This window comes from Xiphophorus maculatus, chromosome 14 (assembly GCF_002775205.1).
Source record: "Xiphophorus maculatus strain JP 163 A chromosome 14, X_maculatus-5.0-male, whole genome shotgun sequence".
In the NCBI taxonomy this organism is placed as follows: domain Eukaryota; kingdom Metazoa; phylum Chordata; class Actinopteri; order Cyprinodontiformes; family Poeciliidae; genus Xiphophorus; species Xiphophorus maculatus.
Genome location: NC_036456.1, coordinates 6,316,529 through 6,332,571, shown reverse-complemented (window position 1 = coordinate 6,332,571; position 16,043 = coordinate 6,316,529). Strand labels below are relative to the sequence as shown.

At 39.6% G+C, this 16,043-nt stretch overlaps 1 protein-coding gene across 1 annotated transcript; it reads left to right on the top strand.

Moving 5' to 3' along the window:
- The first annotated feature begins 2,917 nt into the window (after positions 1-2,917).
- Positions 2,918-8,415, top strand: LOC102221337 (leukotriene B4 receptor 1-like). Its single transcript, XM_005809182.3, has 4 exons — positions 2,918-3,243; positions 4,025-4,566; positions 6,580-6,853; positions 7,680-8,415. The coding sequence occupies exons 2-4, from the start codon at positions 4,070-4,072 to the stop codon at positions 8,064-8,066; spliced, it is 1,158 nt and encodes a 385-aa protein (XP_005809239.2). The 5' UTR covers positions 2,918-3,243; positions 4,025-4,069; the 3' UTR covers positions 8,067-8,415.
- Positions 8,416-16,043: the final 7,628 nt, after the last annotated feature.

Sequence of the window (16,043 nt, the reverse complement as noted above, 5' to 3'; positions counted from 1 at the left end):
TATACTTAGTCCCTGGTATTCTTTTAAGTGGAAACAATCTGCAGCTTACAGTAACCGTATCTCAAACAGCTGTGCTAGTGGTGTATGGCTCTGTCTTGATTATTTACAGGCAGTATCACACAAGATCTGATTCTACTGCACTGAATACACCAACAGAGATACATATCACCGTGAAACTGTGAAAAAGTCTTTCTTGCTAACAAACATTGGCGTCAGGACTTCTCATTTTGACGACGCTCACACTTTCATTGACCTGAATATTTGCCTTTTAGGAATGATCAGCAAGTGTCGTGGTGTTTTCAGGGCACCGACTACAGTAATTGCTTAAAGAAATGAACAGTGAAAATGCTCACAGAGATGCCAGAAATGCACCAAAGTGACTGAAAAACTGTACTGAGTCATGGATTTTCATCTCGAGAAACATTTCCCTGAAACTGATCTCGAGAACATGTTTTTTTTTTTGTCTGTCTGTCTGTGTGTGTGTGTGTGTGTCTGTTGCAATACACCTATATCCTTCATGTTCCAAAGTATTTTTGCAATGTAGTTGAGCCAAAGCCAGAAATCTCCTTTGGCAATCTTTTTTGTTTCCTTATTTCCTTGTGAGCAATCTAGCTAGATATCAAGATAATTGACTGTCTAGCTAGCTGATATCAAGATATCTTGAGATCTAACAAGATAGCTAGCTATCAACAGAGCTAGCTAGCTAGCAACAGAGCTAGCTAGCAAGATAGATAGATAGATGGAGTAGTATATTAGGCTCTGTGAGAAGTGGAAGCAGAACACAAACAGTTTAACATTTTTGGCATTATTTGTGTTTAAACCCTCACTTGTGTACACAAAAACCTTGAAGCGGTGCTCTTCGCTGGGACCCGTCTCCATATATGGCAGCCTGCAGCTTTTTAATGTGAGGATGTCGCACATTTCTCAGTAGGTCAGTCCAAACACGGAACTTCTTAGCATAGATGAGTTAATGAGTAATGATGATGGTTTGACAATGGTACTTGTTTTTCTGGTGATATTTTAAAACCATTTAGACCGCTGTCAGTTTTGAATTAAGTGATTATCTGGTTGTATGGGAGGCTTTGGTAGAGTGAATGATGACCCTACGATTTTAGCCACTTACAGCAAAACACGAACATAACATATCTGTTCATAGTAGCTCTCTGTCAACAAAACAAATATTCCTCATTTTATTTGATTGATTTTTATTCTTTTTTTTTTCCTATTGTGAACCAGTTACTGCTGGCTTCAAATATTTAAACATTCGGTGTTTCTTTTCTGATTTTGGGGTAGCTAAAAAGACATAGAGTAAAGAAATCAACAGGAACACACACATACATAGCCAATGGTCTGTGGCAGGAAGTTTACTGTGTCAAGGCCCTGGCCAGCCTCGGTTCAAACTGGTTTTGCCGTCGCTGAACCTCTTGGCCCAGTTTCACCTCACTTTCTGTAACCTGGCCTGAGTGCTTCTCTGCTGAATTTTACGTGGCCTACATATTCTATTGACCAATTGGACCACTGGAATTTAATTAGCGGTGAACAGTAATACCAGTTTGATGTTATCCAACGCTGTGTTGTAAAGTAGGAGAGGGGAGGGGGGGGGTCTAAAAGCGGGGAAACTCCATACATTTCGCTTTGGCATGTTGTTGGCGTACTGACAGCCACGCTATCCATCTTGTGCCCTAGTGCATGTAAATGTAATGGTCCAATGAAGGTAATTTAAAAAAACAGGACATTTCCTCACTTTCTAAAAAAAAACCCGGGACGCCCGGGACAGGACGTGAAATACGGACATGTCCCGGGAAATACGGACGTTTGGTCACCCTATTGTAAAGTAAATGAAGTCACACACGCAGGTTTGCCTGCATCGATAACGACAATTCCCGCCCATTTTCGAGGCGGCACTTTCCTTAATGCTAACGTAGCTAACGTAGCTAGCATTAAGGTACAATGGGGCCAGAGCGACTGTAGTTTGGCGGTTTAGCTTTAATAACTATTTAATTTTTGTAAAAAAAAAAAAGAGAGAGAGAGAGACAGAAAGCTAAACCAAAAGTTAGGACAATGTAAAGGGGTGTAAAACAGTGTTTGTATGGACTGCGACAATCATTCTCGGATTTTAAGGTGACAGAAATCCTCTTCACTCTCGGTCCAGTTTGACAAGAAGTTGGTTCTAGCAGGTAGGATGTTCTCTATTGCCTTTCAAAAAATAAATAAATTAAGAAGCAGTTAAGACCCAGACAGTTTGACATCACACACAATATTTTTATTCAACACTTCTGTTTGAGGACTAATGCCATGGAAGTTGAACCGAGACGATCTGAGTAGCTACTCTAATTCGGTAGTGGGAAGAATTATTTTCTAGGAAGGAAAGCTGAGTTAAGCACGTATATGCATTTAACCTGTTGTCTAAAAAATTCAGGTTGAAAGTCTTTTTAAAAAAAAACAACAACTGAGCCAGTTTCTGGCAGAAAAGTAGATCATGACACAATTGACACATCGCCGATGCTTATGAAACTGAATACATCCTGTCCACCGGCTTGACACAGATGTGGAAAGAAGAAGGTGCCGTAAAAAAAAAAAAAGGGGAAAAGAAAAAAAAAAGGCTATTGCAACAGCAAAAAAAAAAAAAAAAAAAACACAATGCTCCGTGATCCGAAGTCGTGTGCGAACAAGAGTCAGTTTACTGGAATATCCACCTCCCTCATGTATCTTATTTTCTGCCCCAAATGATGAAATTTCAACCTATTCATTGCCTTTCTACCATAAAACAAAGGACGCTGATGGTTTTTAGGCATTTTGAAGCATTCTTTTACTTTTATCGAATGAAATTATGGGGGTGAAGTAGCTTCAACCAGACTAGTATTTATTTATTTATTAATTATGATTGGACCTTTTGCCTCCTCACACACTGCTTGACACAGACCTACTTCTGTCGCGTGCCAACATTCTGGCGTTGACGCTGCAGGATATCAGGTTTTTCTTCCAGACTGTCAGAGCAAAATGAAAAGAGGAGGAAGGAAGAGCAAGGACTAACCTTGAGATCCAGTCAGGTTTTCTCTTGGCTTCCTGTACTCAATGGTTTTCCCCTCACGTCACGTGACCAACATTTCGCAACGCGCTCGGTTTTTTGCTCGTCACAGAAACGGTAGTCAGAGGAGAGCAACAAAGTTCATGCCAGTTGGAGAATACGAGGAAATGCAGCGGAGTTATGGCGGTGAATTGAATTGAAGAGATCACTTTCAGGTCAGTTTCATACTATTGATGCTTTGACCTTTCGATTAAAATGCAGAAAATGATTTGATTGATATTGCCTTGTTTCATCAATATGCATTTTCAGTCTTGGGCTGTGCAGGTTTGATATTGTTATTCATTCATCATATAATATAGAGGTTTTTTTTAAATGAAAGCTTTACCATGTCTGTTATTTTTATTTTATTTTACTTTTTGAACAACTTGTGATGTTTTGGTGGTGGGCTGGTCATTATTTCTTTTTTATTTTTCTTAAATTCATTCATTTCAATGCCTTAAAAGCAAAGGAAATGTTCCTGAATAGATTGAAAAGCTCATTCCTCAACTGTTTCAACGTTTACCGCACCACAAAACACAAAACTCTTACCAAATAGTTTTAGTTTATTTTCTAGACCACATATCATAATACACTTAAATAAGACAAAACTGACTTACAGGTAACTTTTAAGCAAGACATAGAAGCTAAATATTGATTTTAAAAAAAGATCAATATGTTTGACTCCACTGGCAGATTATTTTCACTTAAACAAAACACATTCCCCGTGTTATAAGTGAAATTATCTGTCAGTGGAAGTGGCACGTTTTTCTAATCAATATTGCGCCATTATTAAATTTTTACAAGCTCCTATATCTTGCTAAAAAAATTCCTGTGAGTTTTATTTCAAGATATATGCACTAGAAAGCAGACCAAAAAAAAAACTCTGTAAGATTCTGTGTTTTTGCAGTGAGGATAAACAGCATACCATGTCTCCTCCCTATCCTCCCTTTCTGACAGGTTTGGCAGTTTCATGCTAGCTGAAGCCAAATCCACATTCTTAAGATGAATTTTTCTTTGGGGTCCAGTATGAACACCACTACCGCCGTGCCCTTCTCGCCTTCTTCCAACAACGTCTCGGCTCGCATTGGCACCGCCATCCTGATCCTGGCGTTCCTGCTGGGTTTCCCTGGCAACATGTTCGTCGTCTGGTCGGTGCTCTGCCGGGTGAAGAAGCGCTCGGTGACGTGCTTGTTGGTGCTGAACCTGGCCGTGGCCGACGGCTTCGTGCTGCTCAGCGCCCCGCTGTTCATTCGGTTCCTGGTGGCAGGACGGGGCTGGGAGTTTGGCTCGGCGGCGTGCAAGCTGGTGCATTACCTGTCGAGCGTGAACATGTACGTGTCCATCTACCTGATCTGTCTCATGAGCATGGACCGCTGGCTGGCCGTCACGAGGCCCTTCATGTCTCAGAGAATGAGGACCAAGCGCTCCCTGCTCCTCCTCCTGTTTGGGGTCTGGGTGTTGGCTTTCCTCCTGTCACTGCCAATGCCGTTCTATCGCAGGTAAGACCAACACGGACAAAGGTTTCAGTACAACGAGGTCTTTCTGATTGTGACGCAATGGAAAAACCCTTGGAAATGTTTCAAAATGTTTTAACCACTTTTTAGTCTCTAAAACCCATTTCAAAAAGGGGTTTAGAGACTAAACTGACTACCAAGTAGTTTAGTCTCTAAAACCTAGAGACTAGTTTAGTCTCTAGAGAAGGGGTATCGAACTCCAGTCCTCACGTGCCGCTGTCCTGCAACTTTTAGATGTGCCTCTGCTGCACCACCTGAATAGAATAATTAGGTCATTAAGGCTCTGGAGAACTGATCTACACAAGGAGGAGGTCATTAAGTTATTTCATTCCAGTGTTTTGTACCTGTGGTACTTCTAAAAACTGCAGGACAGCGGCCCTCGAGGACTCTAGTTTGAGACCTGTGCTCTAGAGACGAGTTTAGTGGCCGTCAGAAGGCCACTAAACTAGTCTCTTGGGCAACCCTAGAGACTAACTACCGTTAGACTAAACCCTGTTTTAGAAACAAGGTTTTAGAAAAGGGGCTTTTAGAAACCTACTTTAGGAACCCCTAAAGAAGGTTTAGAAACCAATTGGCAACCCAACAGAGGGTTTTGGATTTTGGAAACCCTTGGAGACATGGTCTCCAAGGATGGATAAAAAGCCATTGGTTGCATTTTGACAAAAAGCAGTCAAGCCATTTGATTTCTTTTTTTTTTATCATGCATGGTTTCTTTGAAGGGGTAAAGGGACATCTCTCTAGAATTTCTTTCAAGTTTAGGCCTTTTATCCACCTTCATTCACGTTCATTGGGCAGGTTCACTCACTCCATATGTGAACTTTAACCAGTCCAGTGTATACATAGAACTTAATGGGACATAGTGAATTGTATTGAGCTACAGCAAAGAACTAAGATTTTATGTACAGTAGAAATGAAAATTATCACACCCTAGGAGATTTATGCTTAGTATTTTCATTTTACCGCCATGTTTTCTTCTGACTGACGGTATTGTTAATATTTTTGGAGAGTCAAAGCCAGAATCGTAACGTCAATCTGAAGAAAATGTCGAGGGAGCTAAACATTAGGACGATGCCAACCTCAAAGACTTGGAGTTCGTCAGCAAAGACCAATGGTCAAAATATAGTACGATAAATTTTATACAGATTGAATTTTAAAAAAAGCATTTTTACAACTTCAAATAACAGAAAAGGAAACAGTGACAATGACATTGGTTGTCAGAACAGTAATTATTGGTCTGACATGACTCAAAATTATGCAATGTTCCATCAAAAACAAAACAAAAAATATTGCATAATTTGACCCACATTTGTCTTCCAATCAGCCCTGAGTCAACAACGCATGATCATTGGTCTTCTGTTGTGGAGTTACGATCTTGTTTGAATTAAATGTTTTCTATGAATGAAAACTATTTAGTTTCATACAGTTATTTTATGAATCAAACAAACCTGCAGATTTCATTGTACTTTGACAAGCTTGGATGAACTTTTCAATTAGCTTTGTTTTATTGGCTAAAAGGTAAAAAAAGTTTAATGGTCTCAACTTGTTGCATCACCAACGACCTCTGATTACCTTTGTTCACATCACTTTGTTCAACAAATCTTAAGTCTTAAAGAGGTAAGGCAGGCTAATTTTTAGCAGCATGTCTTTGTCGCTTTATCAATCATCTGCCAGTGATTAAGTTTATATATTAAGTTTAGAAAGATTTTAATGCTTCATGAAATATTTTTGAAAACTTGTCATAGACCTTTGACTGTAGAGTTTTGACTTCACAAAAAAATTGAAGTCTACCCTTTGTGAAACAATCACCGATTATAGATTTTATCAGCAATGGCACAAGAATATAATCAGCAACTGAATGTTGCATCCAGTGTTTAATTGATACTTTATGCATAGCCCATATATACGCTATCCAGACGCTTTTCTTCTACACTCCCACTGTATCGTGTGGACAGTGATTTCATCTCTGCCTCATTCTCTCTTCTTGTGTCTTTTCTACAGTATTATAAAGATGCATAAAAGAAACAGCAGCATAAGCATTTGCATGCCATACCACTGGGGGAGCATGTGTCACCCGGTCTTCCAGTACCTGTTTGAGACCGTCATGGGCTGCTTGGTTCCCTTCTCGCTCATCAGCACCTGCTACTCCTCCGTCATATGCAGACTGCAAAGTGCCAAGTTCCAGCGCCGAGGACAAGGCAGTCGTCTCATCCTGCTGATCATTGTCACCTTTGCCATTTTCTGGCTTCCCTATCACGTCGTCAACATCATTGAGGTGATTCTCCTAATGCAATTGTTGGTAGTAGTATCTGAAAGCGTCGTATGACGTTTATCGCTGTTTATTTTTGGTTTTTGAATGCATTTAGATCAGTTGACGCGTCAAACTGTACGACGGGCAATCGTGTCGGGCACAAGTGCGTTCAAAGCTCGTTTGTGACTTTTTGTGAAGTGAGCAGTGAACCTTTCGAAGAGTGCAGCATCAAACAAATTCAATTAATTGTGATGTACTTTCCAGAGACGTCGTGCCATTCTATTGAACAATCAAGTAACTGTTACCTACAGTTGTTCTGAAAATGTTGTATACATCCAAAACAAAAGAAATGTGATGTTGCGCCTTAGCCCTCTCTGACACATTGAAACTGGCCACTCAGCCCTGCTCAGCACTCCCCCCTCGGGTCGTCATCACAACGATGACCAATGATGATATTCTGCCCAATAACACAGCACTTGGCGCAGAGTTCTGTCGAGTGGAGGATGCCTCCCATCAAACACAATGACGCAATTTCCGCTTTGCGTCTATGTCAGTGACAGATGATTTTGGCACTTTGGTTGAAGTATGTGAGCCTTTAACTATGCCCAGGATATTCTTCTTGGAATTGCTATGTAGGTCATTTTTAATGCCATCTGCTAATTGGCATTGCAGAACCATCAACTGGAATTGTTTATGAACAATTTCCTAAATATGGAAGAAACACTTTCCGAAGTACTGTAGCTGAGGACGAAGAGCCAAACGTCTTCGTAGAAACACACTTTAAAAAAAAAAAATCCACATCCTCCTGTTACGGATTATTTGTGAAATGTCTCTCTTCTCACTTCCTCAGGTGGCTTGTTTGCTGAAGAACGATAACCCGGGGAAGCCCTGCTCTCCCAGCGCTCGGCCCAACGTCACAGCCTTCGCCTACTTCAGCAGCGCGGTGAACCCCATCCTCTACGTGTTCGCAGGCAGCTCCCACATCCGCCAGGCCGGGCTCAGCTTCATGGGCCGGCTCTTCGAGGCCACCAACTCGGAGAGCAGGACCACGTCCACCATCGCCCGCAGCGGCCGCAGCGGCTCTTCGCCGGACGAGAGCTCCGTCCTGTACTCGCTGTCGACCAAAATCGGGAAGCCTTTCAAAGGAAAGGGCAAGGAGAGAAGCAGCAGCCTGGCGGGCAAGGAAGCTAACGAACCAGCGCTCAAAACTCTTGCCACGGTCGAACAGTTAGAATAGCACTCGAGCTTATAGATACTACAAAGAGGAAAGTAGCTTTAAAAAAAAAATTAAGCCTTCTGTTTTTGAGATTCATTGTTTTTTGTTAAAACTGGGAAATATTACTGTGCCTGAAACAACGTACCGGTAAGTTATAATGTATTTAAATCTTGTTATAAACATTAATGCTGCACTGAACTTTTTTATGCATTAGAAATAGGACTTCATGTGAAATAGCGGTAACAGAGCAGTAGATTCAAACTTTGTATGTATATTTTTTTTAAATCGAATTGTGTACACAAGAGTGAAATTGCTTTGATTATTTAAAAAGAAAAACATTTTGATATTAAACTATCGTCCCGACACCTTATTGTGTGTATTTATTATTGTAATTTGAACATCATAACTTTTGTGTTGTATATTCTTCCAACACTTGAGTTGATCTAATATATTTTTTAAATGGGAAAAAAAGGAAGAAAAGCTACATGCTTTATTGATTTAAACACATTAGTAATAATACTGATACATCTGTGTCAAGATTTGTTTTTGGGTGACTTTCTGGATTTTTTGTACACAACGTACCGTGTGTTGACGCATCCACATTTGTAAGAGTCCGATTAATACACGATGTTCTGCAACACAAACAGAACATTGCACAAGAATAGTTTCTTCAATCATCCTTCCTGTAATCGTTGTGATGCATCGCTCTTCCCTCCGTTTCTCAACCCAAGTGAAATGTTCGTTTTGCTCGCGCCTCGTGGTTGAACTCCGCTGAGGCTCAGAGCTGCTGTCAGACCTGTGGCGAACTCGTTGGCATGGATGTGAAAATGGAGCAACCTCACAGGAAACATGAGTCACATTCACCAAGCGGCCTCAAAAACCCGACTCATTTCAAGTGTTGATTGAGTGATAAAGCTTAGAATAACACGCAAAAAATGAAGAAAAAGACGATTTATAATATCCCACCTCATCAGTCATGCTTGTTCGTGACAAAGAAAGCAGGAATAATTTTGCTTCCGGGGGCTACCAGTTCAGACGTGCACCTTACCAGCTGACGATTTTCCAAAGAAACCTACATTTATTACTCATTTATTACTTTTTTATTAGAAGTATCTCTATTTCCAATTTATTTCTGATTATGCGTTTAAGATTTTAAAATCATGTATTCTTTGTCTGTTAGGATCCTGAGTTGTTTTGACGTTTGTTTGTTCTGTACTCCTCGGTTTCCTTTTTATCAGACAAATCTTTTTTATGTTTTATTTTAATTCAATTCTTCCTTAGTGATTGGTTTACCGTGCTTATTTTTAATGTTTAGCTATACTTTGTTTTTCTTCTGAGGTCTAGTTATTCTTAAGTTTTAGATTGATTTCTTAGTCCCTTGAATCTCTCTCCCTTCAAACCTACAACTCATTTCTAATCAGCCATCTGTTCATTGTTCAGTTACTCATTCTCAGTTTCTCCTTGCTGGATCCTCCAGTCTAATACTGTTTATCACATTAAACCTGGTTATCTCCCTGTTGATTTCCTGTTTTGCTCCTGGATTCCTGTTTTTGTCCTGCTCTGGCTCCTTGTGTTCCCTCTAGGTTTTTTTTCATCATTTTTGGTCATTTAACATTCTTCGTCTTCAAGCTGCCTGCATTTTCTGCATTTTGATTCTCCATCACAACATATATCATGACAGAGTATTTTGTGTTGGCTCTGTTACATAAAATCCTAATAAAACACATTAATGTTTTTTGTTGGGCTCTGGTGGTTCAGGTCGTAGTTCAACCTGTAACGGGTAGGTTGCAGGTTCCAAGCCCCAGCTTTGTCTGCCTCAATTGCCGTATCCTTGGGCAAGACACTTCCACCATTTCTCTGATTGTATGGCAGCCTTGCTTCTGTTAGCGGTAGCTCAGGGCAGCTGTGGCTTCAGTTTCCCACCATCAGCAATGACTGGACATAGCGTAAAGCGCTTTGTCACCTGCTATTTTTACCATCTGCGGTATTCGTACGGCAACACATCAAAAGGTTGTGCTGTGGTTGAAGAGATGTGAGCAGGAGATAATATGAAACAGCTGTTAGCCACCGCTAATATGAAAATAAACAAAATCAGCATAAACCAGGGCGTGTGTAAAGAGCACTAAGTGTGGACAGAGTTTTGAGAGATTGCCATGGATACACTGGCTTGAAGAGTTAATGGCCTGGCATGGTTTGATGACACCATCTAGTTTTAGCTGCGGTGTAAAATGTCACACAAGCTACAGACACAACAGATGAGATGATTGGGATACAATAAGGACTCCTCCATTATTGCGTCATGTGCTGTTATCAGTAGAAAATCATGACATTCTGTTTTCGGCTCTCTTGTCTACAAAGTCTGCAAGACCACATATTTCCTGCAGCTATATGACTCGACAAAAAAGAAGAAGAATTTATCAATTATGTCAATATCATCCATGGCCTGATGAGTGAATCTCTTTCTTTTCTGCTAAAACGCTGGGATCTTATTAGTTGGATTAGTTCTGGAAACCGGATGTGTCTGTTCCTCTATGTAAACATGTTCTTAGAAGTAATAATAAAAGTCATACATATTATGCACTTCTTCTATGTAAATGTGCCATTTATATGTCTCTAAATACTAGTTTATTAGTAGGGAAGTGAGTATTGGCTACATATAATTTTGTTATTGCCCAACCTTGAGCTTTTAAATAGTGAGTAGCTTTAAGCTAAGTCAGAAATTTGGCTCATTCAATTTAACTTTTTATTGCATTATTTTGCTCTGACTCATCCAATACCAAATTCATTCATTCAGAAAGAGCCAGTATATTAATACATCATAATGTGCATTGTATTATAAAATAATTAATCACAGACAAACTCATAGCAGCCAATTCATATTTTAGTAATTATCGCCTGATGTGTTGTGGCAGTGGTAAGTTCATGAATCCTCGGTGGGGCCATTAGAAGTTCATAGCAAAACAACGAACCTTTCATGTCATTATTATTATTATTGTATAATAAATAATGACAAGTTTTATGCAATTTATGCATAAAAACAAAATAAAACTATTGCTTCTGTAAGATGTAAGAGGGACATCCAGCAATGGTCTGAGAAAGTTTAAGCAGACAGAAACATCTCCCTGTCTCTGTCTCTCTATAAATGTGCCAGTTTCAAATAGAAAGTGTTGAAAGTTAATGGTGGAGCAGTTAGGAGGTTTGAACTCTTTTCTTTTTTTTGGATGGTTGCTATGGTAAAAACTCTGAGCCAAAAAAAAAACCCCTCAAGAAAACAGCATGACCTAGTTTCTGAATTTACATCCAATACCAAATACAAAGGCTTTCCACACATTTCAGATTTTCATTTGTAAACCATGTAAAGAAATGCATCCATCTCCCTAATACTTCACAATAGATATAAGGGAAAGTCAGCAGCAGTTAACGCTGTTGCAAGAGCATCTAGTTCCTTGTTCTCTTTTGCGTTATTACCAAATAACCTTAACTGAAATCACTTCACTTCAAATTTCATAAACTCTGTATGTTTCTTAATGTTTCCCCTGTTAGTCAATTTTAATTTTTTTTTTTTTTTTACTGGTATAAAGATGTTTACAAGTTTGTTTTTTTAATTTAGTATTTGGACTGCTGCAAACAATACCTGAAGAAGGAGAATTTCTAAGTCAAAATAGTATGGCTCTGAGAACAGTCATGGCAAAAAGGACACTTTGGTGAATAGTTATGTATTTACCAAACTTATTCAAATCTGAGCGCATCTGCAAAACATCACGACTCAGATTCAAACGTGTGGTCAGAAAAGACGAAACGCATGAAAATAGGAAATCCTGGTGACAGATTTTACTGGTGATGTCAAGAGAATTTAGAAAAGTGGTTTTTGAGTGACGTACTTTTCATATTTGCACGTGTCACTTTTCAATTTAACAATGGAGGAAATTACTTTTTGACTCATAAATGTAAAAAATAAATAAGCGAATGAAACATCCTGACCAAAATGCTGATCAATTCCTGTCTGACACATGTTTTGAAAAGAAAAGACAAAGAACAACAACAAAAAAAAGAACAAGAGCATTGCTATTACAGTATGTGAAGAATGAAAATGCTTTTTCTTTTTTTTAATAGGTCAACGTACTGTTTTCAAGCCAGCAGACGTCTTTTACTCACAACAGGACGCTGCTTAAGACCGTGCACAGTTCAATAAATAGGTCACAGCACACATGCAAAACAGTACAAACAAAAAAGAAAATCATAGTGGTTTGTCTGATCTCGTTCAGCAACATTCACAGGAAGTAGCTGAGCTTTAAGAAAGCTTACTATATTAAAGTGATGATGCTCTTAGAATTTCCTTAGATTTTGACACTTTTTTTATGTTATAAGCTCTTCTTCCAAATAAAAAAATAACAATTTCGCCATCATATTGCATGCAAAATCCAGCATAATCCTAATATTCCAGCACTGTTCACAGCTGAAGCTTTTAACAATTTCTAAAAACAGAAAACACTTGAAATTCTTGAAGCTTTGCGTTAGTTTTGATACCGTTTCAGAAATTTTTATTCGAGGAAAATGTAATGAAAATGTCCTGAAAATAAGATGTGTGGCTCAATGAATGAGATTTGTATTTTTTCATTTTATTAATTCAGTTCAATAATTTTAGTCATGAAATTTCTGAATTGAATTAATATTCCAAAGATATGTTTCCATAGTTTGCACAATTCTGGCCTACAATCAGTGAGTGATATTTGGAATGTTGCATAAGATTATTTAAGGGTCTAGTAGACATTTAATGTAACTTTTTTTCCCCTTACTGAAGTCACTGTTGACAGGTGTTTTGCTCAAGTGGCCTGAAAAAAATGTTTTCCATTCATGATGGTGGTTGTCATAACACAACCCACTTATTTTTCTAAAGGGACAGCACCAGCGGCATCTCAATCAGGGCATCTCACAAATTTGTGACAAAGATCAAACCTTAGATGTATTAAATTATTCCAACAAGGCATAATATTATGACCACTTCATTGAGAAATGAAGTGAATGATACTTTTAATCTGTTCATTTTTCTGTTCATTTTGCAATTATACAGTATATTGGTCAACTATTGAACATTTCCGTCTTCAAAACGGATGTGTTAAAAACAAGAAAAGGGTTTTAAGAACAGTCACATCTTGATACGGAATGACGTAGCATCTCCAAAGCTCAGGGCCTCTCAACACCTGCTAGCCGAAAGACTCGGTTCGATTGGGAACCAAAATTTCAACCTTTGTTACATTTTCAGGTGGTGCGTTTCACTTTGTCAGACAATCCAAAACCTCTGAAAAACCTGTTCACCCCTTTGCCTGTGGTGGCGCTACACAAATAACTACTCAAGGAAATGACAGGAAACCCTCTGAAGACACTGAGCACAACTTCCTTCTTCACAAGATGCAACAAAAATGGCGTGGTGTCCGATTTTAGTTGGTGTAGGATTTCTCTTTTGTAGTTGATAAAAAGACCATGAGTCATGTCCCCCGCCAGCCTTAGACTCTCACGTTTGCTTTGGTTTTATTTACCCACAATCCCCTGCGCTACAGTTTGCTTCCTGCTTTAGGAGCGGTCTCTGGTCAGCTTGACAGTCACAGATTTATTCGAACCCCACTAGAGTTCACTTCCATCAAACCAGGACTGAGGTTTTTAAACAGACAAAGAGTTTATTTATTCACTTATTTTTTCGCATTCAAAATTCCCCAAACAAACCAGACTTTCTAGGCAAACAAACCAGAGTTCAATTAAAGTGGACTCAACAGGGCTGGTGTGAATGCAGCCTTAAGCTCTCTTGTTGTGTTTAGGTGCTCTATGAAAATAACAGTGATGGATGTTAAAGCTCTCAGAGATGCGTGTGGGGGGTTAAAGACTCGCCTGTAGTTGAACAGATCAGCTATTTTTGCTCAACTTGCTGAAAAAGCACAGGGGTATCAGTCATGTTGGAAAACCCACACAGCAAAAGTGGTCTGGCCCAGTTCTGGCCCACAAAGTACACTTGCACTCGGCAGACATACCGCGAGGAAAACAGTTCTCTGGTGGCCTAGATCTGCTTTGCCGCTGGTGGCTTCAGCACGGGAAACAGATTTCAGCCAGGTGTGCACCTTGATGAAGCCATTTAATACATTTTTAACAATTCCTCAACACTGATGCTGTTGTGCAAATGTTTATTTGTAATTGAACGGTCAGATATAACGGCAAAAAAATGAAGACGGTGACGTTCATGTGCAATCCAATTCTTCTGAGCAGCTGTTTACACTAAACGATAGGACTCGAGTCCCAGTTACACACACTGCAGTAGCTCTTCTTGTTCAATTTAAGATAAACAATTTATTCATTCAATCAGTGAATTAATGAAATAGACGAAAGAAAATAGAAACAAAGGGCTCGATCCATGAGCACACAGAGCACGTTCCAGCTGCTACCTGTGTGTTTTCGTCACGTGTCATGGCGGCTCTGTGCGCGACCTGATTGTTTCTGTCATACTGCGGTTACTTAATACGGATGACTTAACTTTTTTTTGTGAACTTCACCCGCAAAAACCATTATGGCTCGTTCTCAGAAAATACATATACATTTTCAAAAACGGATCATTGGGACGGTTCCTTGAAGTGAGCGCATCCCTGAAGATTCAGTTCTCTTCAAAGAGCCATAAGTTCCATCACTACTTCTATTTATGTTACGCAACAACCTCTAACAGCAGAGGCTAGCATGTATTCAAACAACCCTCAGTTAGGCTTGTAGTGTTTCCTGCACATTTTAAGGAGGAGCAAAGTTCATTCACAAAGCTGCATTGTCAGTTAGCGTGTCATGATAAAACTGGGAGTAAACATCGACCAGTCAGATAATCTAACAGTGAAAGGAATGACTAACAAAAGAAAACGTAGACATGAGTAAATAAACTGCGGGGGAGATGGATCTAAAATAAAGCAAACGTGGCAGAAACAGAACAAAAGATAACTATGGCAGACAACAGATGAACATTTGATGAAAAATACAAACACTGAAGACACCCCGTCAAAAACCCACAATGTTTGGTTTTCTCTTTCTCATTGGGTGAGCTACCACTGAAGGTACGAAAAAAAACCCCCGTAGAAATTAATTCTCTAAGGTTTCATAATAAGCACATGCAGGTTGTGGGTAGCACGAGTTGCTCAGCCCACAATCGGCCCAGAAATGGCACACACAGATTCAATGCACGTAAACTAAACCATTATCGGGCGCTTTGTGGTATGCCTCCATATAGTCGGTGCCATCAGTGCCAGAACTTGACCAGTGCCGGTTGAAATACCGGTTGCCATGACAACAGTCAGTCAGCAGTGCCGTCCTGATGTTAGATCTGGCCCAGACCCGACTGCTACATGGAGTATTTAGTCTAATTTTTTACTTTTAAAGGGGCAGAGTCATGTCAAATCGGCTTTTTTGAGCTTTACATCATGTTCTCGTTTTATTCTCTCATTAAAAACACACATGTAGTGTTGCCTTGATTCTTTCATGCATGTTTGAGAAATCCTTTAATCTTCCTCTGCAATCAGTCAGCTGTACAAAACGCCCGGGCGGACCTAGCCCCGCCTTCAAGGACGATGCTCCTCCTCTATTCTAGAAGAAGCTCTTCCTCGGAGCAGCAGGTTCCGACCTTCCGCCTCACAGAGCACCCCTCCCTCACGGCTCCTCCCCAGTCAGTTCCTTCTGACTAGCCAGCAGCAATTAGCAAACATCTGGCAGAACTGCACATCTGTTCACATCATCATACGAGCTACTTCTCTGGTAAAAACATTTGCTAAGGGGTTCATAAAGGAGCCATGTTGTGATGACTTTCTGAAGGCGGAGTTTCAGAAAGAGTAATGACTTTGTAAAAACACAGAGGCTCAATCTCAAGGTGTTAAATTATGAAGTAATAATTTAACACCTTCTTTTTAAGTCAAATTCTATATATATAACATTTTTACAACAACTGTAAGCAGTATAGTTTCTTGGTTGTGCTGTAAAATG

What these genes read in the sequence shown, in the direction of transcription:
- LOC102221337 (XM_005809182.3), top strand. Translation starts at nt 4,070, where the DNA reads ATGAATTTTTCTTTGGGGTCCAGTATGAACACCACTACCGCCGTGCCC. An exon ending in CCAATGCCGTTCTATCGCAG is followed by an intron (nt 4,567 to 6,579) that starts GTAAGACCAACA and finishes TCTTTTCTACAG; the next exon opens with TATTATAAAGATGCATAAAA. An exon ending in ACGTCGTCAACATCATTGAG is followed by an intron (nt 6,854 to 7,679) that starts GTGATTCTCCTA and finishes TCACTTCCTCAG; the next exon opens with GTGGCTTGTTTGCTGAAGAA.